The sequence below is a fragment of the Eubalaena glacialis genome, chromosome 2, assembly GCF_028564815.1.
Source record: "Eubalaena glacialis isolate mEubGla1 chromosome 2, mEubGla1.1.hap2.+ XY, whole genome shotgun sequence".
Classification (NCBI taxonomy): Eukaryota; Metazoa; Chordata; class Mammalia; order Artiodactyla; family Balaenidae; genus Eubalaena; species Eubalaena glacialis.
This window is the reverse complement of record NC_083717.1, coordinates 169,331,590-169,351,500: the sequence shown is the minus strand read 5'-3', so window position 1 is coordinate 169,351,500 and position 19,911 is coordinate 169,331,590. Positions and strand designations below refer to the sequence as shown.

At 48.1% G+C, this 19,911-nt stretch overlaps 1 protein-coding gene across 3 annotated transcripts in view; it reads right to left on the bottom strand.

The window, feature by feature from the left end:
• ESRRB (estrogen related receptor beta) overlaps nucleotides 1-19,911 on the bottom strand; it is a 175,105-nt gene that overhangs the window by 35,099 nt on the left and 120,095 nt on the right. For all 3 annotated transcript variants that reach the window (XM_061181121.1, XM_061181122.1, XM_061181120.1), the window contains 2 exons: nucleotides 19,429-19,838; nucleotides 642-758 (listed from right to left, as the gene is read on the bottom strand). In XM_061181121.1, coding sequence (XP_061037104.1) covers nucleotides 642-758; nucleotides 19,429-19,838 — 527 coding nt within the window. The remainder of the gene's footprint in view (nucleotides 1-641; nucleotides 759-19,428; nucleotides 19,839-19,911) is intronic.

The following is a 19,911-nucleotide window of genomic DNA, read 5'->3' as shown; positions in this document are numbered from 1 at the left end:
GAAAGAGAGGCAAAAGGCAGAGAAAGGAAAGGGAAGAGAGAGGATGGGGGTGGGGGCAGGGAACAGGAGGAGGAAAACACTGGCCAGGTGACAGCCATGTCCTGTGCACCTGCTGGAAAACAGAGGTTGACCTTGGCAGGTGAAGGGTACGTGACGTGTCATTCTGGGCCTTAATGTCTCTGCCCTCTGCATGCCCACACTCCATGGGCCACCGAGAGGCAATAAAGCATCCCAAGCCTTCCTTCCCAGGGTGGAGAGGGTTCTTGGCCCCGACGAGGGCCTTCCCCAGAGCACCAAGCCAGCTGTTCTAAGGCCCAAGTGGGGTCATGATTCCCCAAAGGATCTTTAATGGAGAACTTCCAACTCCTGCTCCCCAACAGCCTCCCGGGAGCGCGGAGAGCTTTAGCTGCACACGGGGACCGGAGGCTGCACACTTGCCTGCAGGGTGTGTGAGACAGGCAGCCCGGGGGGCAGGGCCTTCACCTGGGCTACAGGCGGAGACCTGTTCTTGTGCGCCGCTCAGGGAGAAAGTCCTGAGCTTGCTGGCATTTCCCGGGGGTCTGAGACTTCCCGTGGGGAGAAGAGCTTGCCCAGGACCCAGGCTTCGGTTCCGCCTTGCGTGGCCAAGCGGGGCCTCTTACCTTCCTTCAGCATCCCCACTTTGAGGCATTTCATGAAGCGACAGGCCTGGCAGGACTTGCGCCTCCGTTTCGTGATCTCACACTCGTTGGTGGCCGGGCAGCTGTACTCAATGTTCCCTGTAAGCAGACACAGAAGGGTTGCCAGGTGCTGCCCCCATCTGCCAGCCACAGGCTGGATGGGGATTCACCGACCAAATCACTACTCTGCAGCCCCGAGGTTCCCACAGGGCAGTGGTTCTCCATGTAGGAGGCGCTCCGAGACACGTGTCAGGGTGTTTCCTACTCTCTTAAATACAGAGATCCCAGTGCCAGAGGTCAGGTCGGCCAGGCAGCCACAGTTTTGAAGAATGGTCACCCACAGTTTTGAAGCCACCACTGAACTGGGACATCAAAACTCACTGAGCTGACATTTTATCCCAAGGAGAGAAATTTTATCCCACTGCTGACCAAAACGTCAGTGTGGCCCACCGGCCCTATGCCATCCAGCCTGAGCCCCAACTCATGGGAAAAACCTCTTGGCAGCTCTGAGCCCGCAGGGACCAGGGCCTGCATCCCACATCCCACGGTAGAGGCCCAGGCCACCCAGCTTGGCTGACCTTGAGAAAATCACTTTCCTCTCACTGAGTTGCAGTTTCCTCATCTGCAAAATAGTGTGATATCTGCTAAATGAAGGATTAAGCAAGATCATGTATATAAGATTGCTTTAAAAATTGTAAAGCACGATTTGACGTGAGCTGGTGATTTTATAAGCACAGTTCATTGCTGCAGAGGGAAATTGTGATTAATTTTCCATGTCACCCCTTAACTGGGTGATAATAATGGCTTCATGAATCTGACCCTATGCTCCTAGTAGGCTGTGAGCACCACGAAGGCAAGAGGTGTGCTGTTCATCACGTCATCTCTATTGCACTGAGATCAACCCCTGCTGCACAGAAGGCATGCAAGACCAGCCTGCTGAATAAAAATCTACCGAATCCTCATAGCAATTCCATGAAGTAGGTACTGATACCATCCCCATTTTACAGATGGGAAACCTGAGGTTTACAGAGTGGTTCTGTGCAATGTAACTATATGAGTCTTATTCAGGATGAGCTGATCTTCGAATGCTCTGGGGAGGCCATTGTCTCTTTTCAGTGCCTCTTCCTGGGAGGGCTGACAGCATGGTCGGGAGAGGCTGCAGCTGCCTTTCTAACATAGGGGCGCAGCATCTGTCCTGAGTGCTCTTACGTGTCTGCACTCATGTCACAAATGTGCACTGTGCAGCTATAACAAGCCTGGAGGCCAAAGGAAAGGCAATGGGAGGGGGAAAGGGACTGGAATTGTTGGGGGTGGGCGGAGAGGCAGGCAATAGAAAGATACAAGTGCAGGACAGTGGACCACCGTGCTGTTTTGGATTTTATCATGTCTCCTCGGCCCCCGTCCCAGTCAGTGCAGTCTGCTTGAGTCTGTGGTTTTCAGAGAACAGACTCTGAACTAGTGCAAACCTTTCATCCCAACACCCATCCAGCTGCCACCTTCTCAGGGAGCAGGGACAAGTGATGCCCAGCAAGCTGCTTGCCCAGATTGCCCTCCCAGGCCCAGCTCACCCAACAAGGACACTGCCTGGCACAGAGCAGCCTCCAAAAGGCCGCTCCCAGCCCTGCACCATGCTAGAAAGGGCAGGTCCAGGCCTGCCTGTGCCCAGAAGCCCCCCCCCCACACATAACCCATCCACTTTAGCAGCAATAACAGCCACCTTCATTGTGCACCTGCTATGAGCGTGACCTGCCTCAGCTCCCTCCATCCTCACGACAACCCTCTGGGACCCACCAGTGCCCCATTTTACAGACCAAGAAACTGAGAGTCAGGGAGCTGAAGTGAGTTACCCAAGGCCACACAGAGTCCCTGTGCCACCCCTGCACCCCACAAGAAGCTTGGGGACTTCAGACAGGCCCGTATGCTAACCCAGCTACTGAGGTGGTCTAGAGGAAGGGGAGAGGGGCTGTCCTCAGGTGTCCCTGTGCCTCAGCCTCCCCAGGTAGCATTTGGATTTTCTGAGAACAAGCATGAACCAGGTTCCACCACTGACAAAAGTGTTTCGAAGTACTGAAATTATTGAGCCCCAATTACAAGATGCCTAATTACACTGAGTACTCACAACGTCCCAGTGAGGATTCCATCCTCATTTTGTACAGGTGAGAAAACTGAGGCTCACAGAGGTCGATTTGGCTGGAGCACCTTACAGATCTCTCTCTCTCAAGTCCAGCCGGCACCATCTTTCTGTGGGGAGGGGGGCCAGAAGTCATCCTCTGTGCTGGAGGATGGGAGGTAAGAGGAAGGGGGAGGCATAAAGATTCCGCATGCCCCTCCCTTCTGTTACCTGACCTTAACCATTTCTTAGGTCACTCTCTTGTGTGACTTCTTGGGAAATAATTTCAATATTCACATAAGCATGGTAAAATTAAAAAGAGAAACAGGGGAGGGATAAATTAGGAGCTTGGGATGTATGAATAAACACTATTATATATAAAATAGATAAACAACGAGGACCTACGTATAGCACAGGGAACTATATTCAATACCCTGTAATAACCTATTATAGAAAAGAATCTGAAAAAGAATAGATATATATGTATAACTGAATCACTTTGCTGTACACCAGAAACTAACACGACATTGTAAAGAGAGACAGAGAGAGAAAGAAACAGAAAGGAGGAAATCCCATACATAAGCTAGTTCATCCAGGTCTATCCCGGCTTAGAAGGTTCTGTAGAATTTGGCCCCGGCCTCCACCCCACTCCCCTCCTCTCTCTCCAGCCTCACCTTCCCCATTGCTCTGCATAACTATCAGTTCCTGGAACTCAGGGACCTCTTAGGCTCCCAGGCCTTTGCTGCTTAGGTCAAGGCCACTTTGCTGCCTCCGCCTCCTCGCCTGGCCTGCCCACACCCCTTGGCCCCCCTTGGGAAGGTGCTCCTTCTCTCCATCACCCGGTCGCCACTGTGTGTCTCCTCCTCCCAGACCAGCTTTTCTCCGTAGTCCCAGTGCCTGGCACACAGTAGGTGCTCAATACACACTGAGAGCTAACACTGACGAGGGCTTGTTATGAAGCAGCTGCGGTTCTACTTTTCTTATGTTGAATCTTTAATTTTCCCAACAACACTGGAGGTAAACATCTTCCTCTCCATCTTACAGATGAGAAAGGTGAGCCGAGTCCAGGACGAGGCAGAGCAAGGACTTGAAACCAGGGGGTCTGGCTCTGCTCTGCTCCCCTGGGCGGTGAGTTTACAGGGCCTGGGGCATGGGGACTCGGGCCGCCTTGGGATGCCACTGGCAGGTGGCTAACTCTTCACGTTCACTGGTCTCAGCCCCCAGCCAGCCTGTCAATCCCTTGAAGGACAGATCCTAGGTTGTCACTCCAGCAAGGGGTCCATAAGTATCTGTTGATTTGGCACTGCTGCTCTCCCAGGACAAGAGACTGAGCATTAACAAGAACCTAGGGATGTTCTTGACTCTGTTGGGTGTGCCTGTGTGTGTGTGTGTGTGTGTGTGTGTGAGGGAGAGAGATCTAATTTTATTTATTTATTTTTGTTCCTTTCAATTTGTTTTATGGCCCCAGCGGCTGGCTGCCAGCAAAGCCAGGCTGGTGGCCTTGCCTTGTAATTTCTGTAAGTGCCTCCTTGATAAAGTGATGAGATTAATTCATCAGAATTCCTGTGGTCTCTGGAGGGCAGTCTAGGAGAGCACAGGAGCAGGGAGGGGCGTGTACACACACACACACACACACACACACACTCACCAGGGGCTGAGGGGTGGCAGGGTTGGGGATGGGCTCTCACAGGACAAGGACACAGCCAACATCTAGCATAAATTCAGAGTTCTAACCTGGGAGTGTGCCCAGTATAGACATATGCAGACTCTACCTCAGGTAAATCACCCAACTTCTCTGGGCCCCAGCTTCCTCATCTGTAAAATGGGCACAATATGTTCCCAACTATACAGTCCTGCGAATTCAGCACATAAAGGGCTTAGTGAAGTGCATGCACTGGGTGGCAAGCAATCAAAGTGAACATGCTTATTTTTACATCCATCAGGGCTGCCAGGGTACATATAGCCAGAAGACCCCAGGGTAAGTCCTTTCTAGGTGTCAGACCTGAGGCCAGCCACCCATTCTGCCATTTAAGAACATTAGGACCAGGCCTCCCATAGACAGACCTCAGAGCTGATGCTGCCTGTGGGAGGGAGGGAGTCAGGAATGATCTGGATTTCAGTGTGACCGCAAGGCAGAGGGGAAATCCCCACCATCAACTCTCTTCAATCCTGTGCCCCAGGAGAAGGAAAGCCCAGGGGCATCCCCATCAGCTGTCCTGAAACAGCTGCAGGAAAGTGGGCAGTCCCCTCCCTGGGGCTCAGGGATGGGGGCTGCAGAGCTTAGATAAACAGCTCTTGAGGAATTTATGGGCTCAGAGGCTGCTGGCCAACATCAGAGCCTGAATGGCCACCATTTTTAGCTCTGGAGTGATAGGGCTGGGCTGGGTGTCACTTGGTTCCACTCCCGTATTTATCTCACTCCTGGAGGACAGAGACTATCCCTTTCATCTCCACACGGTCCACTGTCCTCAGCTCTCCACCCTTCCCTCCTCCTTACCTGCCAGCTGATGATCTCATTCATGCCACTGGCTTCAGCTTACGTAATTGGCAAGGACGGGCAGCAAGAGGCACTATCTGTGCTTCAAACCCTTATATCCATCTGCCTGCTGGATACTTCCACCTGGAATTCCCTTGGGTTCTTCATACTTCCTCCACTTGAACCCATCCTCACCCAGACTTTCTCTTACTGTGTTCCTTGTCTCAGCAAAGCCATCACTAAGCCACCTGCCACCTGGGTCAGAAACTGAGGTGGCGGGGACTTTCCTGGTGGCCCAGTGGTTAAGAATCCACCTGCCAATGCAGGGGATACGGGTTCGAGCCCTGGTCCAGGAAGATCCCACATGCCGGGGAGCAACTAAGCCCATGCGCCACTGAGCCTGCACTCTAGATCCCGTGAGCCACAACTACTGAGCCCACATGCCACAACTACTGAAGCCCACGCGCCTAGAGCCCATGCTCTGCAACAAGAGAAGCCACCTCAATGAGAAGCCCACGCACCGCAACAAAGAGTAGCCCCCGCTCGCCACAACTATAGAAAGCCCGCGTGCAGCAAAGAAAGACCCAACACAGCCAAAAATAAATAAATTATTTAAAAAAAAAAAAAAAAAGAAACTGAGGTGGCATCGTAGATTCATCCCTCTCCTTTACTTCTAAGGTCCTTTTCATCCCACTTGCCTGATATTTCCCGCCTCCTTCCCCTCCTGCCACAGCTAGTTCCCACGCCCGTCATCTCTTGCCTCTCCTCTAATGCACTTGCTTCCTCTTGTCACCATTGCCCTTTCCAATCAGTCTACCCTCCACACCGCCCCTGGAGAGACATTAATAACTCCTGTGCAAAATGCCTCGATGGACCTCTGGTTCATCACCCACTTATGTCTGCATGCCTTCCCAGGAGCCCACTAAAGGGCAGTAAGGGAGTGAGAACAGTCACGGAAGAATGAAGGAAGTCAAAACCAAAGTAACCAGGGGGGATTCCAGATAAGAAATAAGCCCTTGTATCGCAGAACCTCAAAAAGCCTCAGGTGTTGACGACACAGTAGAAGATGGAGTGAGGTATGGGATTAAAAATGGGAATTTGCTGGAAGTCTGTATTTAAGGAGTACTTAGTTGCCACTCCAGGTGGCCACCAAGGATCTCCCCACAGCCTGCGCAAGAGAAGCCAACTTAATCTCTGGAGAGTATAAGCAAGTGAATCGGGACTCAGGGATGCCAGGCTTAGCTGAGGGCAGAAGGCAAGCTGAAGTTTCCGAATACTGCATACCAAAGAGTGAGACCGCCCAGCCCCACTCCCCATGCCCACTCCCAAAATTCTAGCAGGCAGACATCCATCTACTCCACACCCTCACTCCCACCCTCCACTCCCCACTCCCCTAACCTAAAGATGGGAATTTATAGCAATCTTCTCTGGAAAAACAAATGGCATCAGAGAAAAGACCAGCAGATATAGGGGCAGGACAGAAATAAAGACACAGACGTAGAGAATGGACTTGAGGACACGGGGGAGGGGGAAGGGTAAGCTGGGACGAAGTGAGAGAGTGGCATGGACATATATACACTACCAAATGTAAAATAGATAGCTCGTGGGAAGCAGCCACATAGCACAGGGAGATCAGCTCGGTGCTTTGTGACCACCTAGAGGGCTGGGATAGGGAGGATGGGAGGGAGATGCAAGAGGGAGGAGATATGGGGATGTATGTATATGTATAGCTGATTCACTTTGTTATAAAGCAGAAACTAACACACCATTGTAAAGCAATTATACTCCACTAAAGATGTTAAAAAAAAAAAAAAGACCAGCAGATAAAAAATAAGCCAAAGGAAAGCTCCTTCTATGCTTTTTATCCCTGTTTGCATTTAAGACAGCCAAGGATTATCACTACATCTATGAAAAGCTTCAAGATAAAAACTAACCAAAATAAACAGGGGGAAAATTATGTGGGAAGAAACCAGGACAAAGCAAGAAGGAGAAATAAACCTCCACAAGCAATACTCAGTATACTGTTGACTTGAGAAGATAAAAATACTGCATTCATGAAACAAGAACAGCATGCAATAAAAAGAAAGTATAAAATGGAGCTCACAGAAATTAAAAATGCAAAAAAATTCCAAAGAATCACCTAAGCAGCTACTCTAAAATAGAACAAAAAATCAAAGAGATGGACAATAAGCCAGAAAAGAGGTAAGAATTAGAAGATTGGTCCTGGAAACTCAATATCCAACCCTTAGGAGTTTTTGAAAGAGAAAACAGTGGAGAGGAAGTTATCACCAAGGGAGAAAGTGAAGGCGAGAAGAAGGGGAGGGACGAAAATGTCTAAGACCAGAAGAATATGAGTTTCCAGATCAAAAGGCCTGCTGAGAGTCCAGAAGAATGAATGAAAAAAGACCTGGACAGTATTATAGAGGTGGAGAACAAATCAGTGGCTGCCAGGGTCAGGGAGGGAAGAGAGAGGGAGGTGGTGTGGTTGTAAAAGGGTAGCACCAGGAAGCCTGTGTAATGGAACTGTTCTGTATCTTGACTGTGGTGGTGCTCACAGGAATTTGCAGTGATAAAACTGCATAGAACTTAACACACACACAGATGAGAGTGTACAACTAGTAAAATCTGAGTAAGGCTGATGGATATCAATGCCAATTTCCTGGTTGTGGTATCTTGCTATATATAGTTATGTTATATAGCCCATATGTGTTATGTCATATAGCTACATATAGTTATGTATGCTACATTGTTATGTAAGATGTTACCACTGAAGGAAGCTGGGTGAAATGTATGGGATCTATGTACATGGAATCTCTCTGTAATATTTCTTACAACTGCATGGGAATCTACAATTACCTCAAAACAAAAATATAATAATAATAATAATAATAATAATAGTAATAATATAGGGCCTTCCCTGGTGGCTCAGTGGTTAAGAATCTGCCTGCCAATGCAGGGGACACAGTTTGAGCCCTGGTCCAGGAAGATCCCACACGCTGCGGAGCAACTAAGCCCATGCGCCACAACTACTGAAGCTTGCGCGCTCTAGGGCCTGTGCTCTGCAACAAGAGAAGCCACCACAATGAGAAGCCTGCACACTGCAATAAAGAGTAGCCGCCGCTTGCCACAACTAGAGAAAGCTCACGCGCAGCAATGAAGACCCAATGCAGCCAAAAATAAATAAAATAAATAAATTTTAAAAAAAGTATCTGAAGGTACTAAAAAAAAAAAAAAATAATATAAAGACCTACACACACAACATAGTTTTTTTATCATGGAAGACAAAATAAAATCCTAAAAACTTTCAGCAAGAGTGTTAAAAACAAGTCAAATACAAAGGATCAAGAATAAGATTGGGGGCTTCCCTGGTGGCGCAGTGGTTGAGAATCTGCCTGCCAGTGCAGGGGACACAGGTTCGAGCCCTGGTCCGGGAAGATCCCACATGCCGCGGAGTGACTAGGCCCGTGAGCCACAACTGCTGAGCCTGCGCGTCTGGAGCCTGTGCTCCGCAACAAGAGAGGCCGCGATAGTGAGAGGCCCGCGCACCGCGATGAAGAGTGGCCCCCACTTGCCGCAACTAGAGAAAGCCCTCGCACAGAAACGAAGACCCAACACAGCCATAAATAAATAAATAAATAAATAAATAAATAAATAATTGGGGGAAAAAAAAAAAGAAACCTCAAGGTGATATGAAATCAGAACCCAGATAATTCAATTTCCCAGATCCTTAAAAAAAAAAAAAAAAAAAAAGAATGAGATTGGCCACCATATCTCAAACCATAAGGGAAAAAACCCTCTCTGTGCACACACAAATACACAAACCTAGTGCACAGACTCACCACTCTTTTTTTCTTCTTAGCAATTATCACCTGACTTTTGTTTATTTAGCTTGTTTATTATCTGCTTTGTTCACTGCTGTTTTCCAACACCTAGCACCATGTCTGGGAAAGAGTGAGGCCTCAATATACATTTTCTAAGTGAATGAATCAAACTTCTTGACAGCAGCACTAGAAGCTAGAAGACAAAGCAGCAATGGTGTCCAAATTCTGGGGAGAAATTATTTTCAACTAGCATCTAATGTATGGGATGAAGGATTGAGTAAAGACATTTCCACACATCCAAGATGTCAACAATTTTACCTCTCCTGTGCCTTTCTAGCATGAGCTTCTCCCCCACGCCCCACCCCAAAAGGGAAGGACCAAAAAGAGGAAGAGGACAGAGGATCCTACCAGGAGAAAAGTCAAGGGGACATCCAGGAGGAATTGGCAATAGACAAAGGGATTTAACCAAAAATTGTGATATAACCATATTCAGACAATGGGAAGATGGGAAATGTATGTGTGTTGCGATGGTTTGTATAATGGGAACTAACTCTTCATCTTCCATAACAGGAAGTCAAGAAATAATGTAAAATTGCTGTCAGTAAGTATAGCTGTAAAATCATAGTAGTAATTAAGAAGACAAAGGGCTAGAAGAAAGATTTTCTTAAATGGCTAACTCTAGATCACGGAGGGAAAGGGAGACAATGGGTAGGGTCAGGGACTCTTATTTTTCATTATAAGAGTTATACTTTGGGTCTTTTTAAACTATGTGCATATATTATTTTGATAAAACTTAAAAATTAATTTAAAATTAATTTGCTCATTGTGTAAAGATGAAATCTAACCTCCAGGGAAAAGCACATCTGGCCCTTTATGATCTGGCCACCTCTGACCAGTCCACTGTAATCTCCCTCCACCTAGGCCCCCAGTTTGTAGGCTCCAGAAAACCACATGGAGCCTCTGGGCCCTCCCATACCTCCCTCTAGCTGAAACCCCTCCTGGCAAACTCTTCCACATCCTTGGAGCCTCAGCGCGCATGTGGCCTTTTCAGTGACACCCTCTTCCCTTCTGTCCCAGGTAGGTTTACATGCCCCTTCCTGTTTGCCCCCATAGGCCTCATCTATCACCCCGCCTGCCACACTGAAAGCAACTGGCTTAATGTTTCATAATCAGGATTTTGCATGCTGTCCTCCCTTCTGAACTGCGCGCTTACTGGGGATAGAGATTGTTAGGTCTTTCATTTCTGTATCTCAAGTACAGTGTCTGCCCCCTGAAGCACCCTTTGATCAAGGCAAATAAATTGAAAGCAAGAGTGCCCACCCAGAGAAACCTAGAATTCAACAATGACCTTCCAGTTGTCAAATGCAATCCCCTCCCTTGGGCCTTCCCCATCCTGGTCCTTCCTGAAGCAGCAGACACCCATCACACCTCTTAAAACCCACTCTGTTAGATTTCATCTCCCTTCTCTCCAGGGACTCTTGTAACGTCTCTGATCGCTTCTATATTTATTACATAGAATCTAAGATGCTTTTGATGGTAAGATTGCACCATTGTTTTATATACCACCAAGAAAGAGAGGAAAAACATCTGCCAATCAAAGTATGGCTGTGCTTCCTTGCCACTAGCATTTTCTTTTTTTTTTTTTTCTTATTAAAAGAGCTCTTTGAGACTTATTGATAGATACAGATTTGATCATACAGCATTCTTGTGCATACATGAAAGGGAAAACATAAGAAAAATAAATTGAAGATATTGCTAAAACTTCTCAGAGTGTGACTCTTCTGAATCCTTTTTGATCAAAGTCATTGTTTTCGTGTTTTTCCACAGAATGGTCCTCTCTGCTAACAAAGGAGCTGACGACGCTGTGCTTCTTGAGTGTCCCTTGTTGTCGTAGGGGTTTCCTTCCAGGTCACTGGCCCCTTTCTGCACGTTTTAATGTGCTTGTGAGGGCAGTGACAACCACATACATCTGTCACCTAGCAGACAGTAATCGGCCCAATTCAGAGATGTTACATGGGGGAAATGTGCATCTTAGAACTGATAAAATATGGTATTTCTCAGTCTCCTTTCAAGGCTCTGACCCCTTCCTTTCACCAGGGTCCCTCTTCCTGGCACCTTATCCCTCTACCCCTTCCTTCAGAGCAGCTTTCCCTAGAACAAGCTCTCCCACAGGGCCTGTTAAATCAGAGCCTCAGATTCTGCAGGCCTGAAATCTGCATTTCTAACCAGCCCCCTAGTGAAGCCTGTGCTGAGGTCTGGGGACCATACTTTGAGAGCCCCTGCCCTAGAGGATCTCATTAGACCCAAAACCCCACTCGGATTTTACTCTTGGGGTTTAGCCCCGCATTTCCAACTGCCCAGGTTAAGGCCTGTGAACTGATCAAACTCAACATGCCTCAGACTTCATCCATTATCCCAACCTCTCCTCCCTGCCCACCCCCCTTCCACCAGCAAAATTATTCTTTCTATGTTTCTCCCCCGCCAATGGCCTGACCATCCTCTAGTAGCCTAAATTAGAAATCTAAGAGCCAGTCTCATAAACCAGTCACTATTTTTTTATACTGAAATCACTTTCAAAATCCTAACCCCTCCTTTTAACCCTTCTGCCACTGTTCGGGTTTGGATGCTTCTAAGTGGACTGTTAACTAGATCTCTGAACTGGACTGTTAAAATCGCCACCTAGTCTGCCTGCCCCTAGACTCTCCAATTTCCAGCCCATCTTTCCTATCATTGCCAGAATTATCTTGCTAAAAGGAGATGTGATTAATTCCCTGCTCAAAAATCTTCAATGGCTTCTCGTTGCCAAGTATAAATAACAAATAACAAATCCTATTTATCTAATGGTTATCATATGCCAGGCACTAAGCTAAACGCTCTACATGCATGTCTCATTTAATTTCTGCAAGAATATCCTAGGAGCAGGAACTATTTATTAGCCCCATTAGTCCCCTTTTATTGACAAGGAAATTAAGGACCAGAGAAACGAAGTAACTTGCCCAACTTGACACAACTACGAAATTGTAAAGTTGGGATTCTAAGCCAGGTGAAGCAGCTCAAGCAGAAATATTACTCTATACTTTTCCTTAACAGGGCCTGTGAAAACCTTTGACATCCAGTCCCAGCTTCTGTTCCAGCCCCTCACCTACCACTGGTCCCCTCTTCCCGAGCAGAGCACACTCAACTCCTGTGGGCCTCTTCCTGCTGTTCTTTCTACCAAGAATGTTCACTTTCCACTCCAGCTTAAATGTCCCTTCCTCTGGGAAGCCTTCCCTGCTCTGTCTGGCTGTGTCTCACCTGACTTTCACCCTGGCTGTGCCTCTGAAAAGAGGAACGGTGATTTGTTCTTCCTCTCATTGCCTCAGTGCCCGGCAGACAGCAATGTTTTGTGGGTTTAATTGACTCTTTTTATGCTTTTGTACAGATGAGGAAACTGAGGCCAGAGGATCCTAGGCCCTGCTCAAGGTCAGCTGGCTGGCGAGTGGCAGGGCTGGGACAGCACCCCACTCCGGGCTCCCACTTACTCCTGGCTTGTCTCTGCACCCCTGTCATGGTCTCTGTCCCCTGGGATCCCAGGCCTCATTCACCAGGACAAAAGGCCTGGAGGTGGTCCAAGGCAGGATAACCCATCAATCATCCCCCTGCCCCTCTCCTTGGGGAGTTTCCTTCCAAGCCTGCATCGGGGCCCCATGTGAACAGAGGAAGCTCGGTGCCAGGGCCTCTTTCTTGCTTGTTCCTCCTCATCTTAACGAGCTACTCAAGGGGCCTCCCGGTGACCTGCAAAGTTGGCCACTTGCCCTGGGAACATAGGAAGGGAGACAGTGTGGTTTTACCCTCCGCACAGCCCCTCATGGCCACGCAGCATGTGTTGTCAACGGCTTCCTTTCCACCTAGAAGAAAATCCAAGTGCGGCACTCACCACGGCCTGAGATTTCGTCAGCCTCTCAGCCCCGTCTCCTTCCACTTGGCCTTTACTCACTCATAACAGCCACACTGGCCCTCCTTCTGGTCCTGAAACAGATCCGCTGTTTCCCCTGCCTGGAACGCCTGAGCTTCCCCTTACCTTGAAAGTCGCCTTCTTAGCACGGCTTTACCTAATCCTCAGACTAAATTAGACCCCCTCTCTCAGCCACCTTTGCTCTCATCACTGGTTTTTCTCTTTCACAGCACTCACCTGGGTCTGTCATTATGCCTCTTTATTTGTTATCGTATATACTGTCTGCCTTACCCCCGAGAATACAAGGCCACAGAGTAGGGCCCATTGTTCTGTCTTCAGCTCCCAGCACAATGGTTGGGACTCAGCAAAGTATCACCAAAGAACTGAACAAGTGCTTCGTAAGCTCAGATGTAAGGCAGGAGTTTTCCCCCAACACTGTCTTTAGAAAGAGGAAGTGGGCTTCCCTGGTGGCGCAGTTAAGAATCTGTCTGCCAATGCAGGGGACACGGGTTCAAGCCCTGGTCCGGGAAGATCCCACATGCCGCGGAGCAACTAAACCTGTGAGCCACAACTACTGAGCCTGTGCTCTAGAGCCTGCGAGCCACAACTACTGAGCCCGTGTGCCACAACTACTGAAGCCTGCGCGTCTAGAGCCTGTGCTCCGCAACAAGAGAAGCCACCGCAATGAGAAGCCCGTGCACCGCAACCAAGAGTAGCCCCGCTCGCCACAACTAGACAAAGTCCGCACGCAGCAACGAAGCCAAAAATGAATGAATGAATGAATGAATTTTTAAAAAAAGAAAGAAAGAAGAGGAAGTTGCTTAATATCTGCGTCTTTGTGAAGTCTCTTATCAGAGGTGCTGTGTCAGTCACTTCATATTGAACAACTGCCTTTCGGGGAGACTCAGTGCCCTGAGAAGACCCCAATCAAGTCTCGTCACCAGACTGAATCAGTAACAAAGGCAGAAAGAAATTTAACAAAGATTTAGTTATTGCTGGGAATATGAACCATAATTAACAAACACTGAGAGTCAAAAGCAGTGTAGTACCTGGTATGTTGTGGAAACCATGACTATAAATTGACCCAACTATACAAAATAGGTAAACAACAAAGATCTACTGTGTAGCACAGGGAACTATACTCAATATCTTGTAATAACCTATAAAGAAAAAGAATCTGAAAAAGAATATATATATACACACACACACACACACACATATATATGTATAACTGAATCACTTTGCTGTACACTTGAAACTAACACAACACTGTAAATTAATAATACTTCAATTAAAAAATACTGACACAACTAAAAAAGAACTATCCTAATGGTCTAGGAAATGTACTTAGGGCTCAAAATAAAAATCTGAGGGACAGCAGCACATACATGCTCATAAAATCTCCCATAACCAAGATGGAAGTGAAGGTGGTGTGCTCTGAAACGCTGCACCAAATGACGCGGAAAGTGGCCCTAGAGAAGGCAAAGACACTTTCATCAAAGAGTCATGTGAAACATTTCATAAACCTTGCCTTCCAAAATGTAAGAAAAAGTTTTTCAAAAAATAATACATGGTCTTACATAATATGACTGAAAATATGCAAGTTTAACAAAAGGGCATATTGTTGTGTTTTTGGCCACGCAGCTTGCAGGATCTTAGTTCCCCAAACAGGGATCAAACCCATGCCCCCTGCAGTGGCAGCACAGAGTCTTAACCACTGGACCAACAGGGAAGTCCCAGAAGGGACTTTATTTTAAGACTGGAGATACTAACAGTATTTAAATGCTGATGGAAAGGAGCCCATAGGGAGTGAGATGATGAAAGAGAGGAGATAATGGGTAGGAAGGTCTCTGGGAAGTGGTGAGGAGATGGATTCCAAGCCTGAGAAAAGCTGAGCCTGGGGTGGGAGCCACCTCTCCAAGCACGAGTGGGTAGCAATGAAGATCTGCGCCATCAGTGAATGAGAGATGTTGCCGAGAGTGGGTAGGTCTGGTGGCAACAAGCTGAGGGAGTTCCCATCTGAGGGCCTCCACTTTCTCCATGGAACAGGAGGCAGGGTGGTTGCTGAGAGAGGGTCAGAGTTTGGGGGTATAGCTTGGCGAAGATCCCCCAGGTGGCTCCCCGAAAGGCCCCCTCATCACTGCAGTACTCATGACAAAGGTTTTCATTACTGTGGGTCAGCGTCACAGTCAGGAAGCTGGCACTTAGCCCTGTGATCCAGAAGCCTGACTGTGCCAGCCACAGAAAAGGGCTCCATCTCTCAGGGGCTGACTCACATTGCCCAAATTCAGGGACCAGATGTATAAGCCCAGGATGCCTGCACACTCAAGTATGATAAGAAATTGATCTACCCAGCCAGCATTCTGCCTAACCAGCAAGTTGGCTCCAAGCAGAAGACCAACAGGGTACCCAGATTATAATCAGAAAGATGTTAATCAAATCCATTGAACTTTTAATCACAATAGGCTGTCCCAGGCTGACTCCGTTTACCTAGGGCTGGGCCTTTGCCAAAGTCAGCTTTCTTTTTCTGTGCCTCCAGGGCTGATCCATCCTCTTTTTTTCCTATAGATACGCTAATAAATTCAATCAGGTTGAGGGTTAGTTCCTTTGCCATGGAGCCTTTCTGTCCCTTCAGGACTGTGCCTTTTTGTCTATCTCCGAGCTCATCTACTCTGGGTGAGTGTCATAAGCCCCAGCACTGACAGCATAGAATTGGGCAAAGTGTAATGAACACTTAACATGCATTACTAGGCATTGATTATAAGCCCCATGGGGGCTGGTGGGCTGCATCTACCTTGTTCAATGCTGAAGTGCGGGGGCAGGGGGAGGGGGTGTACAAGTTTTTACTGTAAAAAGCCAGAAAAGTGTAAATGCTTTCTGCATTGTGGCCAGAAGGTCTCTGACAACTACTCCACCAAAGCACCAAAACAGAGAATTGTAAACAAATAGGTGTGGCCCTGTTCTAATACAACTTGATTTACAAAAGCAGGAAGCCGCGGGCAAACTGTACTTTGCCCACCACTCCCATCCCCTTCCCCCCATCCACACAGCGCTAGCCCCCAGCACAGACAAGCACACAGTGAGTGCTCAATAAATATCTGTAGGCAAGGAATGGCGGTCTGAGGGCTTTCTCCTTAAGTCTATCGTGACTTCTTTGTTTCCATAAATTTCTTCCCATGTTGACGTAACCACCGAATTGAGTAGATGGAAGGGATCTAAGGAGGGAAGGGGGGTTGTGAGCTAGCATGATTTTCAGAGCTGTCCAGGCGTTTACTGTGCGAATGGATCATGCTGTGACTAAAGGCCTTTTTAAAAATGGCCTAAATATCCCCCTTAATTGGGGAGGTACTTAGGAGACTGCCCTGGCTGGGCTAAGGCTATGCCTGCAGCCTCGTGTGCTCTAAGCCTTAGATTCCAGCTTCTTGAGGGCAGGTACCCTGTCTCTTTCTCTCCCTGAAGCACCTTACTCAGGGCAGGGACTAAATTAATGCTCTCTTGGTTCTAAGCTGACTCTGGGGTTGTCCAATTGTAGGTCATTTGTTTCCTCTTTATATTTTCCCCATTTTTCCAAATTTCCTACAACTATTATGCTCAGAAACAACAAAATCAAAATCTTTGTTAGAACAAAACCAAAGAATTGATAAAATAACCAGAGCAATCCGTCAGCCTTAGAGTTCACTTGTCCCTGTTTCAGGTAGAAACCTTTCTGGTTGAGTAACTCTTCTTGTGACAAAGAAAAGAGACAGAGTAGTTCAGTTCTGATCGCAATAAAGGCTGCTGTTTGTCTTTGGACTTCTAGGAAGAGATCTTTATCCTTTACGTGGTAGCAAATAACTAAGACTATTTACAAATCCTTCCTCTGGGCTCTTTATTTATTTATTAAAAAATTTTTTTTTGGCTGTGTTGGATCTTTGTTGCTGTGTGCGGGCTTTCTCTAGCTGCGGCAAGCGGGGGCTACTCTTGGTTGCGGTGCGCGGGCGTCTCATTGCAGTGGCTTCTCTTGTTGCGGAGCACGGGCTCTAGGCACGCGGGCTTCAGTAGTTGTGGCATGTGGGCTCAGTAGTTGTGGCTCGCGGGCTCTAGAGTGCAGGCTCAGTGGCTGTGGCGCACGGGCTTAGTTGCTCCACGGCATGTGGGATCTTCCCAGACCAGAGCTCGAACCCGTGTCCCCTGCATTGGCAGGCGGATTCTTAACCACTGCGCCACCAGGGAAGTCCCTTCCGGTGGGCTCCTGACTTGCAGAGGATGTTGTCAGCACCCAGGCCGCTGTTGAGGGTATAGTGAGGTTCCTGAGTCTACACCAGGCTCTGCTTTCAGAAAATTTAATCCAGAACTCTCCAGCACATTTAAGAATATGGACAGAAGAAAATGTAATTGTCTCTTAAAAAGCAATTTTTCAAAAACCGCCCTCCAAGAGTCTAAAATAGTGGCAATCTTACCAAGATTACTTCCCAATTTGGAAAGAAAAACAGTGTTATTTCAGTAGCTTAAATTGGTTTAAACATCTCATGTTTATTTGTCAAATATCCAATGATACTGATTGGATATTGGACTGGAGGTTTTCAACCCTGGTTGAGGCAGGATATTGAGAATTAATGCAGTGCTTTGGACATCTAGAGATTCCAGGGCCTCCTCCCAGACTGGGGAATGTGAAGCTGGCAGGGACCAGGATGCATCCATTCACTGTGCTGAAGGCTAGCACGGTGCCTGATACAAAAGTGCTCAATCAATATTTGCTCAGAGAAGTTGGTATCATGACTCCTTTGGGGAAAGGTATAGGGAACTGGGGCCTAGGGTTTCAGGAAAACTTACTTTTTACTGTCTTATTCCTTTGTACTGTTTGAATTTTTACCATGTTTATATTTTTTTAAAGGGTTCACTTAATAAATTTATCTATAACTAAAATAGCTAAAATAGTTTAAATCCTATTAAGTCAAAATAGTGATTGTACTGTTTCATTTAAATGTATGTTAATTACAAAGGCCTGCTCTGGAAGATAAAACAAATTTTGTCTGTTGTCTTAATAATATGTCCTAAGTGATATTGTGAAAGTGAAAATAATAATTGCAAACATTTATTTAGCGCTTACTAAGGGCCAGGCAATAGTATGAGTGCTTTATAGCTATTAATGCTCTTAAGCCTGTTTTAACAGCTCTATGTGAGGTAGGCATGACATCATCACACCTTACCCAAGAGCAAACTGAAGCAGAGAGAGAAACTGAGGCAGGCCCCAAAGGCATTGAGCTGTAAGGTAAGGGATGGAGCTGTGTGACCCAGGAGCCCGCCTGGCGGTTGGCCAGGACACCACACCATCTCAACTAATACATAGAACTGGAAACATAGCCAATCCTAGTGCCCTCAATTAGTTTAATAAATAACTCGTCACAAGAAATTTAAACAAATATTCGTTGAATGAACAGGCCAAGAATCATCCCAGGGAAGCTCAGCCTGCCTCTTCCAAAAGTGAAATAGGGAAGTGGCGGAAGGGAGGACACCCTCGGACCGCCAGGCAGGACAGGGACAGGATTGGCACCCCTGGGTTTTCTCCAGTCTGGTCTGTAGTTTCTGCCCCCAGGGGTCGGCATCTGCTCATCTCAGTGACCTCCACAAGCAGGGCTTTTGGTCTGTCCTAGCGTCAGGCTGGCACTTAGTAGGAGCTCACAGATACTCGACGGGAGGGAACGCACGAAGCAAGTGCTCCACCCATGACCTACTGTAGAAAGAATCTTGGCTAGCATGCCCAGCCATTCCTCTGCGCTGGACCCTGTGCCATGACCTTCGTAACAGCCCTGTGAGGGTGGACCCATTGTTATCCCCAATTTGCACAGGACTGACTTCATCAGAGTGAGTACCCACTGAGAGAGAGAGAGCCACCTCATGGCCATCGGAATGTGACTCAGCTGATATGCACATGCCCTCAAAGAGCGGCCCCACGGGGATGGGACAGGATGAGTAGTCAGGGGGAGATTTCCCCTGCTCTGCGGCCCTGACTGTTTCACGATGAAGAAGACAGTCCCATTCCCCTTGTGTAATTAAAAAGGATAAAAACAAAAGGAGGGACCCATTACAGTTCAAGAGGTCTGGAGTTGCAGGGCAAATAGGGCTTTTTCTCCAAAAATCAGCTTTTTAGGGACACACATTTGACAGCGTTCCCCATCCTAGCAAGAGAGACACCTGTGCTAAGGCATTTGTGCAGATTTTCTTTGGGTCTTCTGGGGCGCCCTATGGGGGTGCATGCCATTTCAACAAAAGCCTGGGACTCAGAACCCTTGTCCAGAATCCCAAAATGAGAAAACCTGGGAGACAGAGAAGGGAGCCTCCTGAACCTCGGCTCCAGTGGCGCCCAGACCCAAGCTGGCAGCTCGCGAGAATCACCCGGTTCCCTGCCGGGCCCGCACCCCGCCTGGGCCCACCCTGCTGCCACGCACCTTGGATGGTCCTCTTGAAGAAAGCCTTGCAGGCCTCGCAGGAGGCCACGCCGTAGTGGTAGCCGGAGGCGATGTCCCCGCACACGAGGCACAGGCGCTTGGGGATGGCGTTGAGCATGTACTCGCACTTGATGGCCGAGTCCTCCATGATGCCGCTGGCACAGTCCTCGTAGCCCTTGCGGCATGGGGTGCCTCCCAGCCCGGCGCCCGCGAACATGGGCGGCGAGTCCAGACCGTTGGCGTGGGCGCCCAGGGCCAGGCCGAAGCCGCCGCTGGCGTCGGACGAGCCGCTGGGGCTGTGGTGGCTGAGGGCATCGATGCCCGAGGACGGGCTGGACGGCTCGGTCTTGATGAAGGAGCCGCAGCTGGAGACCAGGTGCCGGTCGTCCGCGGACATTCTGTTCAGCAGCCTGGGGACACAGAGCGCAGGAGTCAGCTCGGAGAGGGTGCGGTGGGTGTGACGCTGTCCCCAGGAATTAGCTT